Raw genomic sequence first — 15,672 nt, 5'->3', positions numbered from 1 at the left:
TCACAAAACAAATTTTTCACAACTGAGTTGTGTAAAGATTTTATGACATTGCAAGCAGTGTTAGGCCAGGCTTTTTTGGTACAAACTGCTTGATGAATTATTGGCTTCTGAGAACATGCTTACAAGTCAGTCTGCCAATTGATCACACAGCATGTCTAGAGGCTTTTGTTAACCCCTTCTCGACCAGGCAATTTTATCCATTTTGTCCTTTTTCTTTTTCCTCTCCTTATACCTAGAGCCATAACTTTACTCTTTTCTCGACATAGCCATGCGAGGGCTTGTTTTTGCAGGGTGAGTTGTACTTTTTCCAATGACACCATCCATTTTATCATGTGATGTACTGGAAAGCGGGGCGGGTATTCCCAATGTGGCCAAAAAGTCCAAATTCGCATTTTTTTTTGTATATTTATAATTCTCAGTTTACGGTGAAAATTGACCTGCCAATATGATTCTCCAGGTCAGTACCCTTACAGCAGTACTAAATGTGCATCAATTGTTTTTTTATTTCAATGGTGAAAATTCAGAAATAAAAAAAAAAATTTAATTTTAGTTTGCCATTTTCTGAGAGCTGTAACATTTTACATTTTCGGGAGATGGAGCTGGATGAGGGACTTGTTTGTGGTGTGCACATTCATGGTAACTGCCTCATGTAAAACCAAAGATCATTGCTACAGTCTTTCATCCCCATACAGTTTGCACTATTGAGATTTGGGTTTGCGAAAACACGGGTTTAGTAAGATCTCTATGCAACGCTGACTCTTGTTTTCCTTTTAGGGTTTTTTTTTTTTTCAGAGAAGAAACATGTCGTCAGCTGCTACATCAGACACACTTAAAGAGGAATCTGAGACTGTGGAGAAGGCCACAGAAGAGAAAGCAAAGTACGAGACTGCCAATGGAAGTGAAGGAGAAGAAAATGATGAAGAAGAGGAAGATGACGATGAAGAGGATGATGAGGAAAAAGGTCTGTACGTTTAGTATAGACTGTCAAAATGTCAAATACATCATGTAATATGCTGGAGTTAGGAATAAGGGCTTATTTAGACTCCAACTGCAGACATTAAAGGATAGCTGATCTGTGGTCTTTAATAGCCTGGTTAGACAGGTTAACTATGCTTCATGCATAAAGTGTGATTGTTAATGCCATCGTTCTGTGCACATAGAGCATCATGTTCTTGTCTTGAACATGTGCTGTTAAAAATGGTGATTTCTAAGCAAAATGTGGTTGGCCACAGTGCAGTTTAATTTACATTACTTTGTGAACCTGCGTTTCATGTATCTCTTGACTCCTTGGCACGTCAGCGGTATAGCATTGTTCTGAGAACAAGTAATAAATGTCTTTATTTTTATATAGCGCTATCATATTCCGCAGCGCTTTACAGTTTGCACACACTTTCAACGCTGTCCCCGATGGGGCTCACTGAACTTTATCTCCAAGGACTTGTTTCCAACAGTAAATGGTCAAAACAAACATTAACCCCTTAATCCCATTGGACGTACTACCCCGTCAAGGTGACCTGGGACTTAATTCCCAGTGATGGGATAGTACGTCCAGCGCAATCAGCTGCGCTCACAGGGGGAGCGCGGCCAGGTGTCAGCTGACTATCGCAGCTGGCACTATGTACCAGGAGCGGTCACGGACCGCACCTGGCACATTAACCCCCAACACACTGCGATCAAACATGATGGCAGCATTCCGAGGGCATAGGGAAGCATCGCGCAGGGAGGGGGCTCCCTGCGTGCTTCCCTGAGACCCTCAGTACAAGGCGATGTGCTCACCTTGTACCGAGCGTCTCCTCCCTGCAGGCCCCGGATCCAAAATGGCCGCGGGGCTGCATCCGGGTCCTGCAGGGAGGTGGCTTACCAGCGCCTGCTCAGAGCAAGTGCTGGTAAGCCTGCAGCCCTGCTTGTCAGATCGCTAACACAGTGCTCTGCAAAGTGTCAGATCAGCGATCTGACCCTATAACATGATGCCCCCCCTGGGGCAATGTTATAAAGTAAAAAAAGATATATATATATTCACATGTGTAAAAAGAAAAACCTAAATGAAGAGGGAAAAAAAAAATAATTATATATATATATATATATATATATATATATATATATATATATATATATATATATATATATATATATATATATATATTGTTCCCATAAATACATTCCTTTATCTAATTAGAAAAACAATAAAAGTTAACCCCTTCAGTGAACACTGTAAAAAAAGAGGCAAAAAACAACCCTTTATCATACCGCCGAACAGAAAGTGGAATCAAAAAGACAGATATAAATAACCATGGTACTGCTGAAAACGTCATCTTGTCCCACAAAAAACGAGCTACTATACAGCGTCATCAGTGAAAAAAATAAGTCCTCAGAATAAAGCGATGCAAAAATAATTACTTTTTCTATAAAATAGTTTTTATCGTAGAAAAGCGCCAAAGCCTAAAAAAATAATCTAAATGATGTATCGCTGTAATCTTACTGAGCCAAAGAATAAAACTGCCAAATGTGGAACGGTTTTCTTAGGCATGTACGTATGGAGAGATTTTACAAGTAGCACTGGCAAGAGTTGTCCAAGGGCAGAGACGGACAAGTCTTGTCTCTGGCAGTATCTTCAAAGTATATTGAGTATTTCAGAGAACAGCATTGTCTATCTACAATTAATGCTAACTGCGGTTTGGGTAGTATGAATCGTGTGGTGGCTTCCTGTAACTTTATTTCAAATTTTGCAGTGGGACAGTACCCCAATTTTGCTCAAGACAAGTTTCGCATGTCTGTTCCTTTTTAAGAATAGATAAGTGGAATAAGTAATCTCTTGTATCGGTTATGCAAAGTGAAGCAGGGACCATATTGATTAGTATCTAGTCTTTTAGTTTTAGAATGGAATAAGTTGCTCTGCATGCAGGACTGTAAATTTTTTTATATATATATAAAAGGATTGTTTCTGGTTTTATTTTACACAGAAAAGAGCCTTATTGTAGAGGGCAAAAGAGAAAAGAAGAAAGTGGAGAGATTGTGCTTTGAATCGTCAGTTGTGAAAAAAGAACCAGTCTTAACTGAAGGTAATTACTTTATTTCACTTTCAGTGTATAGCAGTATATATAGACATTGGGCAGCTTTTGCCATGGCCTAATGTATGTGTGTGTGTGTGTGTGTGTGTGTGTCCACAATCATTGGTTGTCGCTGAACATGTAAAACGCAATCTTCATGCTGCTTTCATCCAGTAGGAAAGTACCCAATATTTCCTCAATATTACACATAATGGTACCCAATTCACAATGCTTACTTACTGCATGATATGATACTACATCAGTTTGTGACTATGCAGTGTTGTCATATGTGGCCTTAATCTGAAGGGGTGCCCAGAATATGGCATTTTGATTGTTCACATGGTGGTATTCAGCAGCAGTGATGAAGTGTTCACTGTTAGGATATGTGCACACGTTGTGGATTTGTCTGCGAATCTGCAGCGGATTGGCCGCTGCGAATTCGCAGCGGTTTTCCATGCGGTTTACAGTATCAGGTAAACCTATGGAAAACCAAATCCGCAGTGCCCATGGTGCGGAAAATACTGCGCGGAAACGCGGTGTTGTATTTTCCGCAGCATGTCAATTTTCTCCTTCGCCTCATTGGGGGACACAGACCGCGGGTGTATGCTGCTGCCAATAGGAGGCTGACACTAAGTGATACAAAAAAAGTTAGCTCCTCCCCTTCCTTATACACCCTCCTGTTGGCTCTCAGCTAACCAGTTCTTGCTTAGTGTCTGTAGGAGGCACATGGGTCTGTTTCAGACCCCAACTTTTTTATTTTATTGTTTACTTTTCTGTAAATTTTTAATTAACGGAGTGAAGGGGGCGACGGTTCCTTTTCAAGGTTCCAATCTCCCCGAACCATCAACAGGCGAGTATACCTCCCACGTCGCAGGAAAGGGTACGGGGAAGCCATGCCTGTGCTCACTTCAGGGGCGACGGTTCCTTTCATGGTCCCGATCTCCCCACACCAGCAACGGGCGACCACATGGAGTGTCGCCTCCATGTATCCTCTCCTGGAGCCAGGCCTAATGCCGGACAACTGGCCCTGTCCACCCGGACTGAACTCCGTGGCTGTACAGAGGCCCCTCTCTATGGCGTCCGAGCAGCCCCCACTGTCGCACCACTGTGAAAGCGGATGGCACAAGGAGGCGGACGGGTCCTCTCCACCTCCCTAACAAACGGATGATGGATTGAGGCTTATCCCTGCACCGTCCACGCTGCACAGAACAGCGCTGAAACCCACATCCGCGGCAGCTCCATGCCGGGATGCGCACCAATGGTGAGTGGATCCATCTTCAGTGGGATATTCACATGCTGACAGGCAGCCTCAGCCACTTCCCTGTGGCCCACCTCTCTGAGGTAACGCTCTGGATGGCTGCAAAAATTTAGTCCCCGGCTTCGGCCGATTTGTAGGCCGCATCCTGGAAGTCTTGCCTGGAACGACCCACTGGTGACGTCTGCCGGCTACAGAAATTTAGACCCCGGCTTAGGCCTATTCAACATCGTGTCTGTGGCTCCGCCCCCCAAATTGGCGCTTCTCGCTCTCTGCGAGATTTTATCAACTCTGCAGCTCCCGGTGGCCATCTTGGTCCACCCGGGCCAGCTCACACTGGGGTGACAGTATTTTTGCATTAAAGGGGCACATCGACTCTACATCAGCACCCGGGTAAGGAAGTACCTGGTCTTAAAGGCACATGACCAGTATTTCCTGGTCTTAAAAGCACATGACCAGTATTCCCTGGTCTTAAAGGCATATGGCCAGTATTCCCAGTCTTAAAGGGACTCTGTCACCTGAATTTGGCGGGACTGGTTTTGGGTCATATGGGCGGAGTTTTCTGGTGTTTGATTCACCCTTTCCTTACCCGCTGGCTGCATGCTGGGTGCAATATTGGATTGAAGTTCATTCTCTGTCCTCCATAGTACACGCCTGCGCAAAACAATCTTGCCTTGTGCAGGCGTGTACTACGGAGGACAGAGAATGAACTTCAATCCAATATTGCAGCCAGCATGCAGCCAGTGGGTAAGGAAAGGGTGAATCAAACACCAGAAAACTCCGCCCATATGACCCAAAACCAGTCCCGCCAAATTCAGGTGACAGGTTCCCTTTAAAGGCGCATGACCAGTATTCCCTGGTCTTAAAGGTGCATGACCAGTATTCCCTGGTCTTAAAGGTGCATGACCAGTATTCCCTGGTCTTAAAGGTGCATGACCAGTATTCTCTGGTCTTAAAGGTGCATGACCAGTATTCCCTGGTCTTAAAGGTGCATGACCAGTATTTCCTGGTCTTAAAAGCACATGACCAGTATTCCCTGGTCTTAAAGGCATATGGCCAGTATTCCCAGTCTTAAAGGCGCATGACCAGTATTCCCTGGTCTTAAAGGTGCATGACCAGTATTCTCTGGTCTTAAAGGCGCATGACCAGTATTCCCTGGTCTTAAAGGTGCATGACCAGTATTCTCTGGTCTTAAAGGCGCATGACCAGTATTCCCTGGTCTTAAAGGTGCATGACCAGTATTCTCTGGTCTTAAAGGTGCATGACCAGTATTCCCTGGTCTTAAAGGCGCTTGATCAGTATTCCCTGGTCTTAAAGGCGCATGACCAGTATTCCCTGGTCTTAAAGGCGCATGACCAGTATTCTATGTTCTCAAATGCGCATGACCAGTATTCCCTGGTCTTAAAGGCGCTTGATCAGTCCGAGGAGCCCTCCGCCGCCGACCCCAGCTTTATCCTCTAGTTCCCCTCAGTGGACTTGTTCACTGACCAATCCATGGTTCTCTGACCAAGAGATTGAATCCCTCTGTGTACCCTCTGTGTTTGGAGTGCTCGCAGGACCAATATACATGGTCCCTATCCTACATGGGAGCCGTCGGCTAGCAGGGGCCGCAAGTATTCTAGAAACGTGCAGGCGTCTAGAAACATACAGGCATCTAGAAAACGGAAGTTTTTCGTTTCCTGCTCCCTCACCAATGATTTGATGACAACAAGGCTCTGAATATGGATTGGATATTGCCAGAGCTTCAGAGACTAAACTCCCTCGAGAGCATTTGCCATTCAATTCGGATAAGCGATTCACTGGACAGAAGCCTCTACGTTGGATGCCATGCCTGGCCTGTTTTTTAAGGGCGACGGGTCCTTTAAAGCAGGGGTCCTCAACTCCAGTCCTCAAGGCCCACCAACATGTCATGTTTTCAGGATTTCCTTAGTCTTGCCCAGGTAATAATTGCATCACCTGTGCAATGCAAAGGAAATCCTGAAAACATGACCTGTTGGTGGGCCTTGAGGACTGGAGTTGGGGACCCCTGCTTTAAAGGGCACCGATCTCCCCACACCATCAACAGACGAGCACACGGAGTGTCGTCTCCATGTTTCCTCTTCTGCATCCAGGCCTAACGCCAGACAACCTGTCCTGTCCACCTGGAGACCTGAACTCTGTGGACATATAGAGGCACCCTTTTTGGCTTACGAGCTCCCCCCTCTGCATCACCACTATTTAGTGGATGATGCAAGAAGGCGGACAATTCCTCTCCACTTCCCTGTTAAGCGGTTGATGGATCGAGGGTTCCTAATTTCTATCTCTGCACCGTGAAAAGAGGATATGGCAAGAGACTATGACCTGCTGGATGCAGCCGCACATTCTGCCATGGGGCAGATTAACCGGGAAGAATCTCCTGTGGTATACCTACCAGTATCCCTACCTGATGGGTCATCAATTAAAAATACCACGGACTGTCAGATAGCAAATCTGGTTCGTTCCGGCTTCGGGTCCAGCGCTCTATCCTCCCTAGCGGCCGCATGGATTGCTAGAGCAATGGTCTCCTAGCTGGAGACCTTAACTACCTTGATTGACACCAGCAACAACTGGCCAATCAAATCCTTTGAGCGGGAGACTGACAAAGGATTGTATAAGGATTGTCCAGCACAGTCTAGATCTAAGGGATCTTGGTTCCAAACAGGGGAACGAAAAGTAAGATCGACTTCTAACAACCTTTGACATGGTCCTCCTTCTTTGGATGAAGTTCCTCCGCTCAGCCATTACTTCAACAGAAAAAGGTGCAGTTTCCGGCATCCATCGACATTCGGGTTGCTTGCCCTCTGCAAAAATTCCTTCGCCTTTCCATTCGTCAACAGCATTTTCAAGTCACAACCTTGTCCTTCGGCCTTGCTTCCGCACCCAGAGTGTTCGCTCGGGTCATGGCGGATGTCATGTTTCTCTTGCACTCTAGAGGCGTGCTCGTCCTGCCCTGTTTGGTCTGTCTAGCTGCCCTTCCAGGACTACGCTGAGTCTATATCTCTTGCGATACCTTATCTCCTGGGCTGGCAGCTACACTTAGACAAGTTCTCCTCATTTCCAGCCCAGCAGATATCCTTTTTGAGGATGATCCTGCACACTTCTAGAAGGATGGTAATTCTTCCTCGAGACAAGGTCATGGCCCTTCAACAGGGAGCTCGCGCAAGGAGAGTTCTGAGGACTTGATTACTCACCCCCTCATTTCATTCGATTTGCTAAGAGAGTTCTGAGGAAAAATGGTGACGACAATGGAAGCGGTTTCCTTCGCTCGGCTCGTTTTCAGCAAGTCAAACAGACTTTCAGACAATAGTCTCTGAGCTCCTTCTTCATCCAGGGCCTTTCTCCCGGTTCAATGGTTATTAGTAACTACCAATGCCAGTCTTCTTCTCCCCATCATTGTTCTGGAGATCCGAACGGTAGTCTTAAAGCAAGTCCACTGCCTTCTGGCGGGTCACCCTATCCAAATTCAATTGGATAATGCCACGGCGGTGCCTTACGTCAGTCATCTAGCAGGTACCCATGGTCAGGCGCCATGACCGAGGTACCTCACTTTCTCTGATGGGCCGAAGTCTATTATTCGGTGATCTCGGCAGTATATATCCCAGAAGTAGAACTCTGAACGGCAAACAAATTCAGCCGTCAGGGTTCCGCCTCAAGTCAGTGGGAACTTCACCCCGAAGTCTTCCATCAGATCTGTCCTTACTGGAGCTCTCCAGTTGTAGGTGGGATGACATCCAGACTGAAGGCCAATGTACTCGAGTTCGTGGTTCGGCCTCGAGATCCAAGAGCCATCGCTCTCCATGCTCTGGTTCTGCCGTGGTACCAGTTTCCATAACTCCCCTTCCACTGCTTCCGAAAGCCTTTCGGAAGCAGAAAGGGGCCCCAGTGATCCTCAGAGATCCGCACTGACCACGTCCGTTTTTTGTTTGCGGAGCTAGTATCTTCTCGCCTTATCGCAGCACAACTGCAAGTAGGGACTTTCTCACAGGGAGTTTTCACACGTAGTTCTTCCCTATCGCATACCGTTAGATCATTGGGACCTTATTATTCCTAGGAGCCTTACAGTAGGCTCCTTTTTCATCCGGGCAGACTTTACTATCAGGGAAAGTCGTCCCGTTCTCCTCTGCGATATTCTCACTCTGACGAGTCTTCGGAGCTAGCTTCTCTGCTCTTTCAGACTTTTTTCCCTTATTACCTTCGAGGCAAGGTTGTCCTCAGGCCATCTCCATCCCTTGTTACCAAGGTGGTACTGTATTACCACTGTTATGAGGGCATAGTTCTTTCCTCATCTCTTTTGGCTCCAGTCCACAAAATGGAATAAGATCCCCCATATTCTGGACGAAGTGAGTGCTCTGAGTAGGTACGTCTTGAGGACGGCGTCCTTCTGAAGGTTGGACGTTTTATTTGGGCTTCCTGACGGTAGAGGAAGGCTTCCTGACATTTTCAGGAAGGGTTTAGCTGTTTCATCGACCATGTTAACATGGTGAATTCTTTTCGCCATCCAGGAGTCCTTCCGTGCTAGATGTCAGCCGATCTCCCTGTCTATCAAGGGTTCTAGGCACCAGGCGTCGACAAGGCACGCCTGCAAGCTTGCGGATTCGTCCAGTCCGCATGCATTCTTGAAGCACTATAATTCCCACACTTCCACAGATGTGAGTCTGGGCAGGCGGACTCTGCAGGCCGCGGTGGCGCACTTGTAAGTAGCGTTTACACAGAGCCTGATCTATTGTTGTCCCCACCCAGGGACTGCTTTGGGACGTCCCACGGTCTGTGTCCCCCAATGAGGCGAAGGAGAAATAGGGATTTTTGTGTACTCACCGTAAAATCCTTTTCTCCGAGCCATTCATTGGGGGACACAGCTCCCACCCTGTTTTGTCATATTCTAAAAAAACAAGCATAAGCTAATAACAGGGTGGGAGCTGTGTCCCCCAATGAATGGCTCGGAGAAAAGGATTTTACGGTGAGTACACAAAAATCCCTATTTCTCCTTCGCCTCATTGGGGGACACAGCTCCCACCCTGTTAGCTTATGCTTGTTTTTTTAGAATATGACATGCTATACGCTCATATATTGTTATTGATCTCCTACTGCTTTTGCACCGAACTGGTTAGCTGAGAGCCAGCAGGAGGGTGTATACTGCAGGGGAGGCGCTAACTTTTTGTGTATCACTTAGTGTCAGCCTCCTATTGGCAGCAGCATACACCCACGGTCTGTGTCCCCCAATGAATGGCTCGGAGAAAAGGATTTTACGGTGAGTACACAAAAATCCCTATTTTTGTGCGGGTTCCGCAGCGGTTTACACCTTCTCCTCAATAGGAATCCGCAGGTGGAATCCGCACAAAAACCGCAGGAAATCCATGGTAAATTCACTAGTAAAATGCAGTGTGTTTTACCTGCTGATTTTTCAAAAAACAGTGCGGAAAAATCTGCACACTAATCTGCAACGTGGGCACATAGCCTCAAAGGGAACCTGTTACCACTTTTTTGGCATATCATATAAAAATATAATTCAGCTATGCATTATACAAGTACCGTATATACTCGCGTATAAGCCGAGATTTTCAGCCCATTTTTGGGAGGCTGAAAGTCCCCCTCTCGGCTTATACTCGAGTCATTCCCAGGGGTCGGCAGGGGAGGGGGAGCGGGGGCTGTCTAATTATACTCACCTGCTCCTGGTGCGATCCCTGCAGGTCCCTGGCTGCCCGGGCCCCAGCTTCTTCCTGTACTGAGCGGTTACATGGTACCCGCTCATTACAGTAATGAATAAGCGGCTCCACCTCCCATAGAGGTGGAGCCGCATATTCATTACTGTAATGAGCGGTAACGGTGACCGCTCAGTACAGGAAGAAGCAGGGACTGCACCGTGCCAGGAGCAGGTGAGTATAACGGGGAGTGCTGCACAATATTCACCTGCTCCCCGTTCCGGGCGCTGCTCCATCTTTAACGTCTTCTGCAGTGATGCTCAGGTCAGAGGGCGCGATGACGTGGTTGGTGTGCACCCTCTGCCTGAACTTTTGTGCAGAAGACGCTGGAGATGGAGCGGCACCGGAACGAAGTCAGGTGACTATTGAAAGTGTCGGGGGCCTAAGCAACGGAGAGGTGAGTATGTGATTATTTTTTTTTATTTTTTATCGCAGCAACAGCAAATGGGGCAAGTGTCTGTATGGAGCATCTTATGGGGCCATAACGTTTGTGCAGCACTATATGGGGCAAGTGTCTGTATGGGGCCCTAATGTTTGTGCAGCGCTATATGGGGCAAATATCTTTATGGAGCATCTTATGGGGCCATAATTAACGTTTGTGCAGCATTATATGGGGCAAATGTCTGTATGGAGTATCTTATGGGGCCATAACGTTTGTGCAGCATTACATGGGGCAAGTGTCTGTATGGAGCATCTTATGGGGCCATAATCAACATTTGTGCAGCATTATATTGGGCAAATGTGTCTATGGAGCATCTTATGGGGCCATTATTAACATTTATGCAGGATTATATGGGGCATATTTTAATATGGAGCATCTTATGGGGCAATCATAAACTTTATGAAGCATTATATGGGTCTCCTGATTCAATATGGATATTCAAAAACACTTAACCTACTGATGTCTCAATTAATTTTACTTTAATTGGTATCTTTTTTTTTTTTTTTTGACATTTACCGGTAGCTGCTGCATTTGCCACCCTAGGCTTATACTCGATTCATTAAGTTTTCCCAGTTTTTTGTGGCAAAATTAGGGGGGTTGGCTTGTACTCGGGTCGGCTTATACTCTAGTATATACGGTACTTTTTATACCTCTTGACTCCCCACCAATGATACATAAATACCGCTTTTATTCCTCCCGCGGTGTATGTAAATATGGTCGGCCAGGTATGATGGGCGGGGCTTATTGTCAGTCTCCACCCCCTCCTCGTCTTGCTGTACGTATTCGTTTCTGTGAATATCACAGATGGCCTACAGTTACCGCTTGTGCGCATTCAAATGGCCTCTCGCACATGCGCAGTATGCTTTACCCAACTGTGAACTGTGCAGGAGGTATGGGTTAAATCCGTGCTGCCTTAATGATGAAGTTCCAAGGATAATAAATTTAAAAGGTGGTTTATTCAACGCGTTTCAAGGTCAGTGCGACCTCCTCTTCAGGAAATTCCACATACAACATACCACATTGTATGTGGAAATTCAGTTTATATTATCATACGGCCGTTGATCGGCTTGTGGATCTGCATCAGCCAAAATCACTACATGCTTTTCATTCAAAAAAATCAGGTGAGCAATTCTAAGAAAGCTCTCTTGGTTATCTAGAGGATAAGACCCTATTTTGCGCTTTGTGTCTCCATTTTTTTTCCTATAGTTGCCCAACTGTGTGCAAAGCATAAAATCAGTATTGCGCATGCACCGGCATACCCCATGGCTTTCTATGGCCCGGAAGTATACTTCGGGCCATATAACGCAATCACATTTGCTGGTGCATTCGCAATACTGTTTTTCGGCTTTTCCCACAGTCGGGCAAAGCATACTGCACACGCGTGAGGGACCATTTCAATGCGCACACGCGGTAACTGCGCGAACGCAGGAATTACCCGAAAGGAATGCGTAGAGCAAGCCAAGGGGGGGAGAGACTGACAATAAGCCCCACCCATTGGACCAGACCGAGTATATTTACATACACCGAAGGATGAATAAAAACGATAATTATGTATCATTGGTGGTGAGTATAAAAAATATTTGTATAATGCATAGTGACACTAAATTGAATGATATTTTTACATGATATGCCAAAAAAGTAATGACAGATTCCCTTTAAGGCTATGTGCACACATTCAGGATTTCTTGCAGAAATTTCCTGAGCAAACAGGACATTTTCTGCAAGAAATCCGCATGCGTTTTTGGTGCGTTTTTTTTTTTTTTTTTTTTGCAGATTTTTCTGGAGGTTCCTAATGCAATAATATAGTGGGAAATCTGCAAAAAAGCCGCAAAATTAATGAACATGCTGCGTTTTTTTACTGCGATGCTTTTTTTTCCGTGGCAAAAAAACGCATCATGTGCACAAAAATTGCAGAATGCATTCTAAATGATAGGATGCATAATGTATGTACGCGAAAAGTCTGCAACATATGCACACAGCCTAAAAGGAGGTACATCATGTTTTAGAGTAAATTTGAAAGCTGCTGGCTCAATCACCGGCCGTTTGGAAAGTATGTTCTCTGAAACGATGCAGCATGTCAAACATGCCTTGCTGAAATCTTACAGCCGCTGTTCAATACATTTTGCCCGTGGCTTAAGCAGCATGCATCGTCTGTCAGGTTCCCTTTATGGGAATATTTGCATTGAGAGGATCTGTAGCTTTAACCCCTTCCCGACCTTTGACGCCACGTAGGCGTCATGAAAGTCGGTGCCATTCCGACCCATGACGCCTATGCGGCGTCATGGAAAGATCGCGTCCCTGCAGATCGGGTGAAAGGGTTAACTCCCATTTCACCCGATCTGCAGGGACAGGGGGAGTGGTAGTTTAGCCCAGGGGGGGTGGCTTCACCCCCTCGTGGCTACGATCGCTCTGATTGGCTGTTGAAAGTGAAACTGCCAATCAGAGCGATTTGTAATATTTCACCCATTATAACGGGTGAAATATTACAATCCAGCCATGGCCGATGCTGAAATATCATCGGCCATGGCTGGAAATACTAGTGTGCCCCCACCCCACCACTCCGATCGCCCCCCCACCCCCCCGATCTGGCCGGTACACTGCTCCGGCTCCCCTCCGTCCAGTGCTCCGCTCCCCCCCGTGCTCGTGTCCGCTCCCCCCGTGCTCCAATCACCCCCCCGTGCTCCAATCACCCCCCCTGCACTCCGATCCACCCCCCCCGTGCTCCGTTCCACCCCCCCGTGCTCCGTTCCAGCCCCCCCGTGCTCCGTTCCACGCCCCCCGCGCTCCGTTCCACCCCTCCCGCGCTCCGATTCCCCCCCCCCCGTGCTCCGATCCCCCCCCCCCCCGTGGTCCCCCCCCACCCTATCATACTTACCGATCCAGCCGTGGTCCCGTCCGTCTTCTCCCGGGCGCCGCCATCTTCCAAAATGGCGGGCGCATGCGCAGTGCGCCCGCCGAATCTGCCGGCCGGCAGATTCGTTCCAAAGTGCATTTTGATCACTGAGATAGATTATATCTCAGTGATCAAAATAAAAAAAATAATAAATGACCCCCCCCCTTTGTCACCCCCATAGGTAGGGACAATAAAAAAATAAAGAAATTTTTTTTTTTCCACTAATGTTAGAATAGGGTTAGGGGTAGGGTTAGGGTTAGGGGTAGGGTTAGGGTTAGGGTTAGGGGTAGGGTTAGGGGTAGGGGTAGGGTTAGGGTTAGGGTTAGGGGTAGGGTTAGGGGTAGGGTTAGGGCTAGGGTTAGGGCTAGGGTTAGGGCTAGGGTTAGGAATGTGCACACGTATTCTGGTCCTCTGCGGATTTTTCCGCTGCGGATTTGATAAATCCGCAGTGCTAAACCGCTGCGGATTTATGGCGGATTTACCGCGTTTTTTTCTGCGCATTTCACTGCGGTTTTACAATTGCGATTTTCTATTGGAGCAGATGTAAAACCGCTGCGGAATCCGCACAAAGAAGTGACATGCTGCGGAATGTAAACCGCTGCGTTTCCGTGCAGTTTTTCCGCAGCATGTGTACAGCGATTTTTGTTTCCCATAGGTTTACATTGAACTGTACACTCATGGGAAACTGCTGCGGATCCGCAGCGTTTTCCGCAGCGTGTGCACATACCTTTAGAATTAGGCTATGTGCACACGGTGCGGATTTGGCTGCGGATCCGCAGCAGTGTTCCATCAGGTTTACAGTACCATGTAAACATATGAAAAACCAAATCCGCTGTGCCCATGGTGCGGAAAATACCGCGCGGGAACGCTGCGTTGTATTTTCCGCAGCATGTCAATTCTTTGTGCGGATTCCGCAGCGTTTTACACCTGTTCCTCAATAGGAATCCGCAGGTGAAATCCGCACAAAAAACACTGGAAATCCGCGGAAAATCCGCAGGTAAAACACAGTGCCTTTTACCCGCAGATTTTTCAAAAATGGTGCGGAAATATCTCACACGAATCCGCAACGTGGGCACATAGCCTTAGGGTTGTGGTTAGGGTTAGGGGTGTGTTGGGGTTAGGGGTGTGTTGGGGTTAGTGTTGTGGTTAGGGGTGTGTTGCGGTTAGGGTTGTGATTAGGGTTATGGCTACAGTTGGGATTAGGGTTAGGGGTGTGTTGGGGTTAGTGTTGGAGGTAGAATTGAGGGGTTACCACTGTTTAGGCACATCAGGGGTCTCCAAACGCAACATGGCGCCACCATTGATTCCAGCCAATCTCGTATTCAAAAAGTCAAATGGTGCTCCCTCACTTCCGAGCCCTGACGTGTGCCCAAACAGTGGTTTACCCCCACATATGGGGTACCAGCATACTCAGGACAAACTGCGCAACAATTACTGGGGTCCAATTTCTCCTGTTACCCTTGTGAATCTAAAAAAATGCTTGCTAAAACATAATTTTTGAGGAAAGAAAAATGATTTTTTATTTTCACGGCTCTGCGTTGTAAACGTCTGTGAAGCACTTGGGGGTTCAAAGTGCTCACCACATATCTAGATAAGTTCCTTGGGGGGTCTAGTTTCTAAAATGGGGTCACTTGTGGGGGGTCTCTACTGTTTAGGCACACCAGGGGCTCTGCAAACGCAACGTGACACCCGCAGACCATTCCATCAAAGTCTGCATTTCAAAAGTCACTACTTCCCTTCTGAGCCCCGACGTGTGCCCAAACAGTGGTTTACCCCCACATATGGGGTATCAGCGTACTCAGGAGAAACTGGACAACAACTTTTGGGGTCCAATTTCTCCTGTAACCCTTGGGAAAATAAAAAATTCTGGGCTAAATAATTATTTTTGAGGAAAGAAAACGTATTTATTATTTTCACGGCTCTGCATTATAAACTTCTATGAAGCACTTGGGGGTTCAAAGTGCTCACCACACATCTAGATAAGTTCCTTTCAGGGTCTAGTTTCCAAAATGGGGTCACTTGTGGGGGGTTTCTACTGTTTAGGCACATCAGGGGCTCTGCAAACGCAACGTGACGCCCGCAGAGCATTCCATCAAAGTCTGCATTTCAAAACGTCACTACTTCAATTCCAAGCCCCGGCATGTGCCCAAACAGTAGTTTACCCCCACATATGGGGTATCACCGTACTCAGGAGAAACTGGACAACAACTTTTGGGGTCAAATTTCTCCTGTTACCCTTGGGAAAATTAAAAAATTCTGGGCTAAATAATTATTTTTGAGGAAAGAAAACGTATTTATTATTTTCACGGCTCTGCATT

At 46.8% G+C, this 15,672-nt stretch overlaps 1 protein-coding gene across 2 annotated transcripts in view; it reads left to right on the top strand.

The window, feature by feature from the left end:
- DEK (DEK proto-oncogene) overlaps positions 1-15,672 on the top strand; it is a 94,414-nt gene that overhangs the window by 35,707 nt on the left and 43,035 nt on the right. Inside the window, exons 2-3 of one of the 2 annotated variants that reach the window (XM_069730847.1) lie at positions 775-961; positions 2,961-3,059. In XM_069730847.1, coding sequence (XP_069586948.1) covers positions 802-961; positions 2,961-3,059 — 259 coding nt within the window. In that variant the 5' untranslated portion in view covers positions 775-801. The remainder of the gene's footprint in view (positions 1-774; positions 962-2,960; positions 3,060-15,672) is intronic. The other variant, XM_069730848.1, reaches the window with a different exon arrangement.

Source organism: Ranitomeya imitator, chromosome 6, assembly GCF_032444005.1.
Source record: "Ranitomeya imitator isolate aRanImi1 chromosome 6, aRanImi1.pri, whole genome shotgun sequence".
In the NCBI taxonomy this organism is placed as follows: Eukaryota; Metazoa; Chordata; class Amphibia; order Anura; family Dendrobatidae; genus Ranitomeya; species Ranitomeya imitator.
The sequence above is the reverse complement of the archived record's forward strand: the minus strand, read 5'-3'. Positions and strand labels throughout refer to the sequence as shown.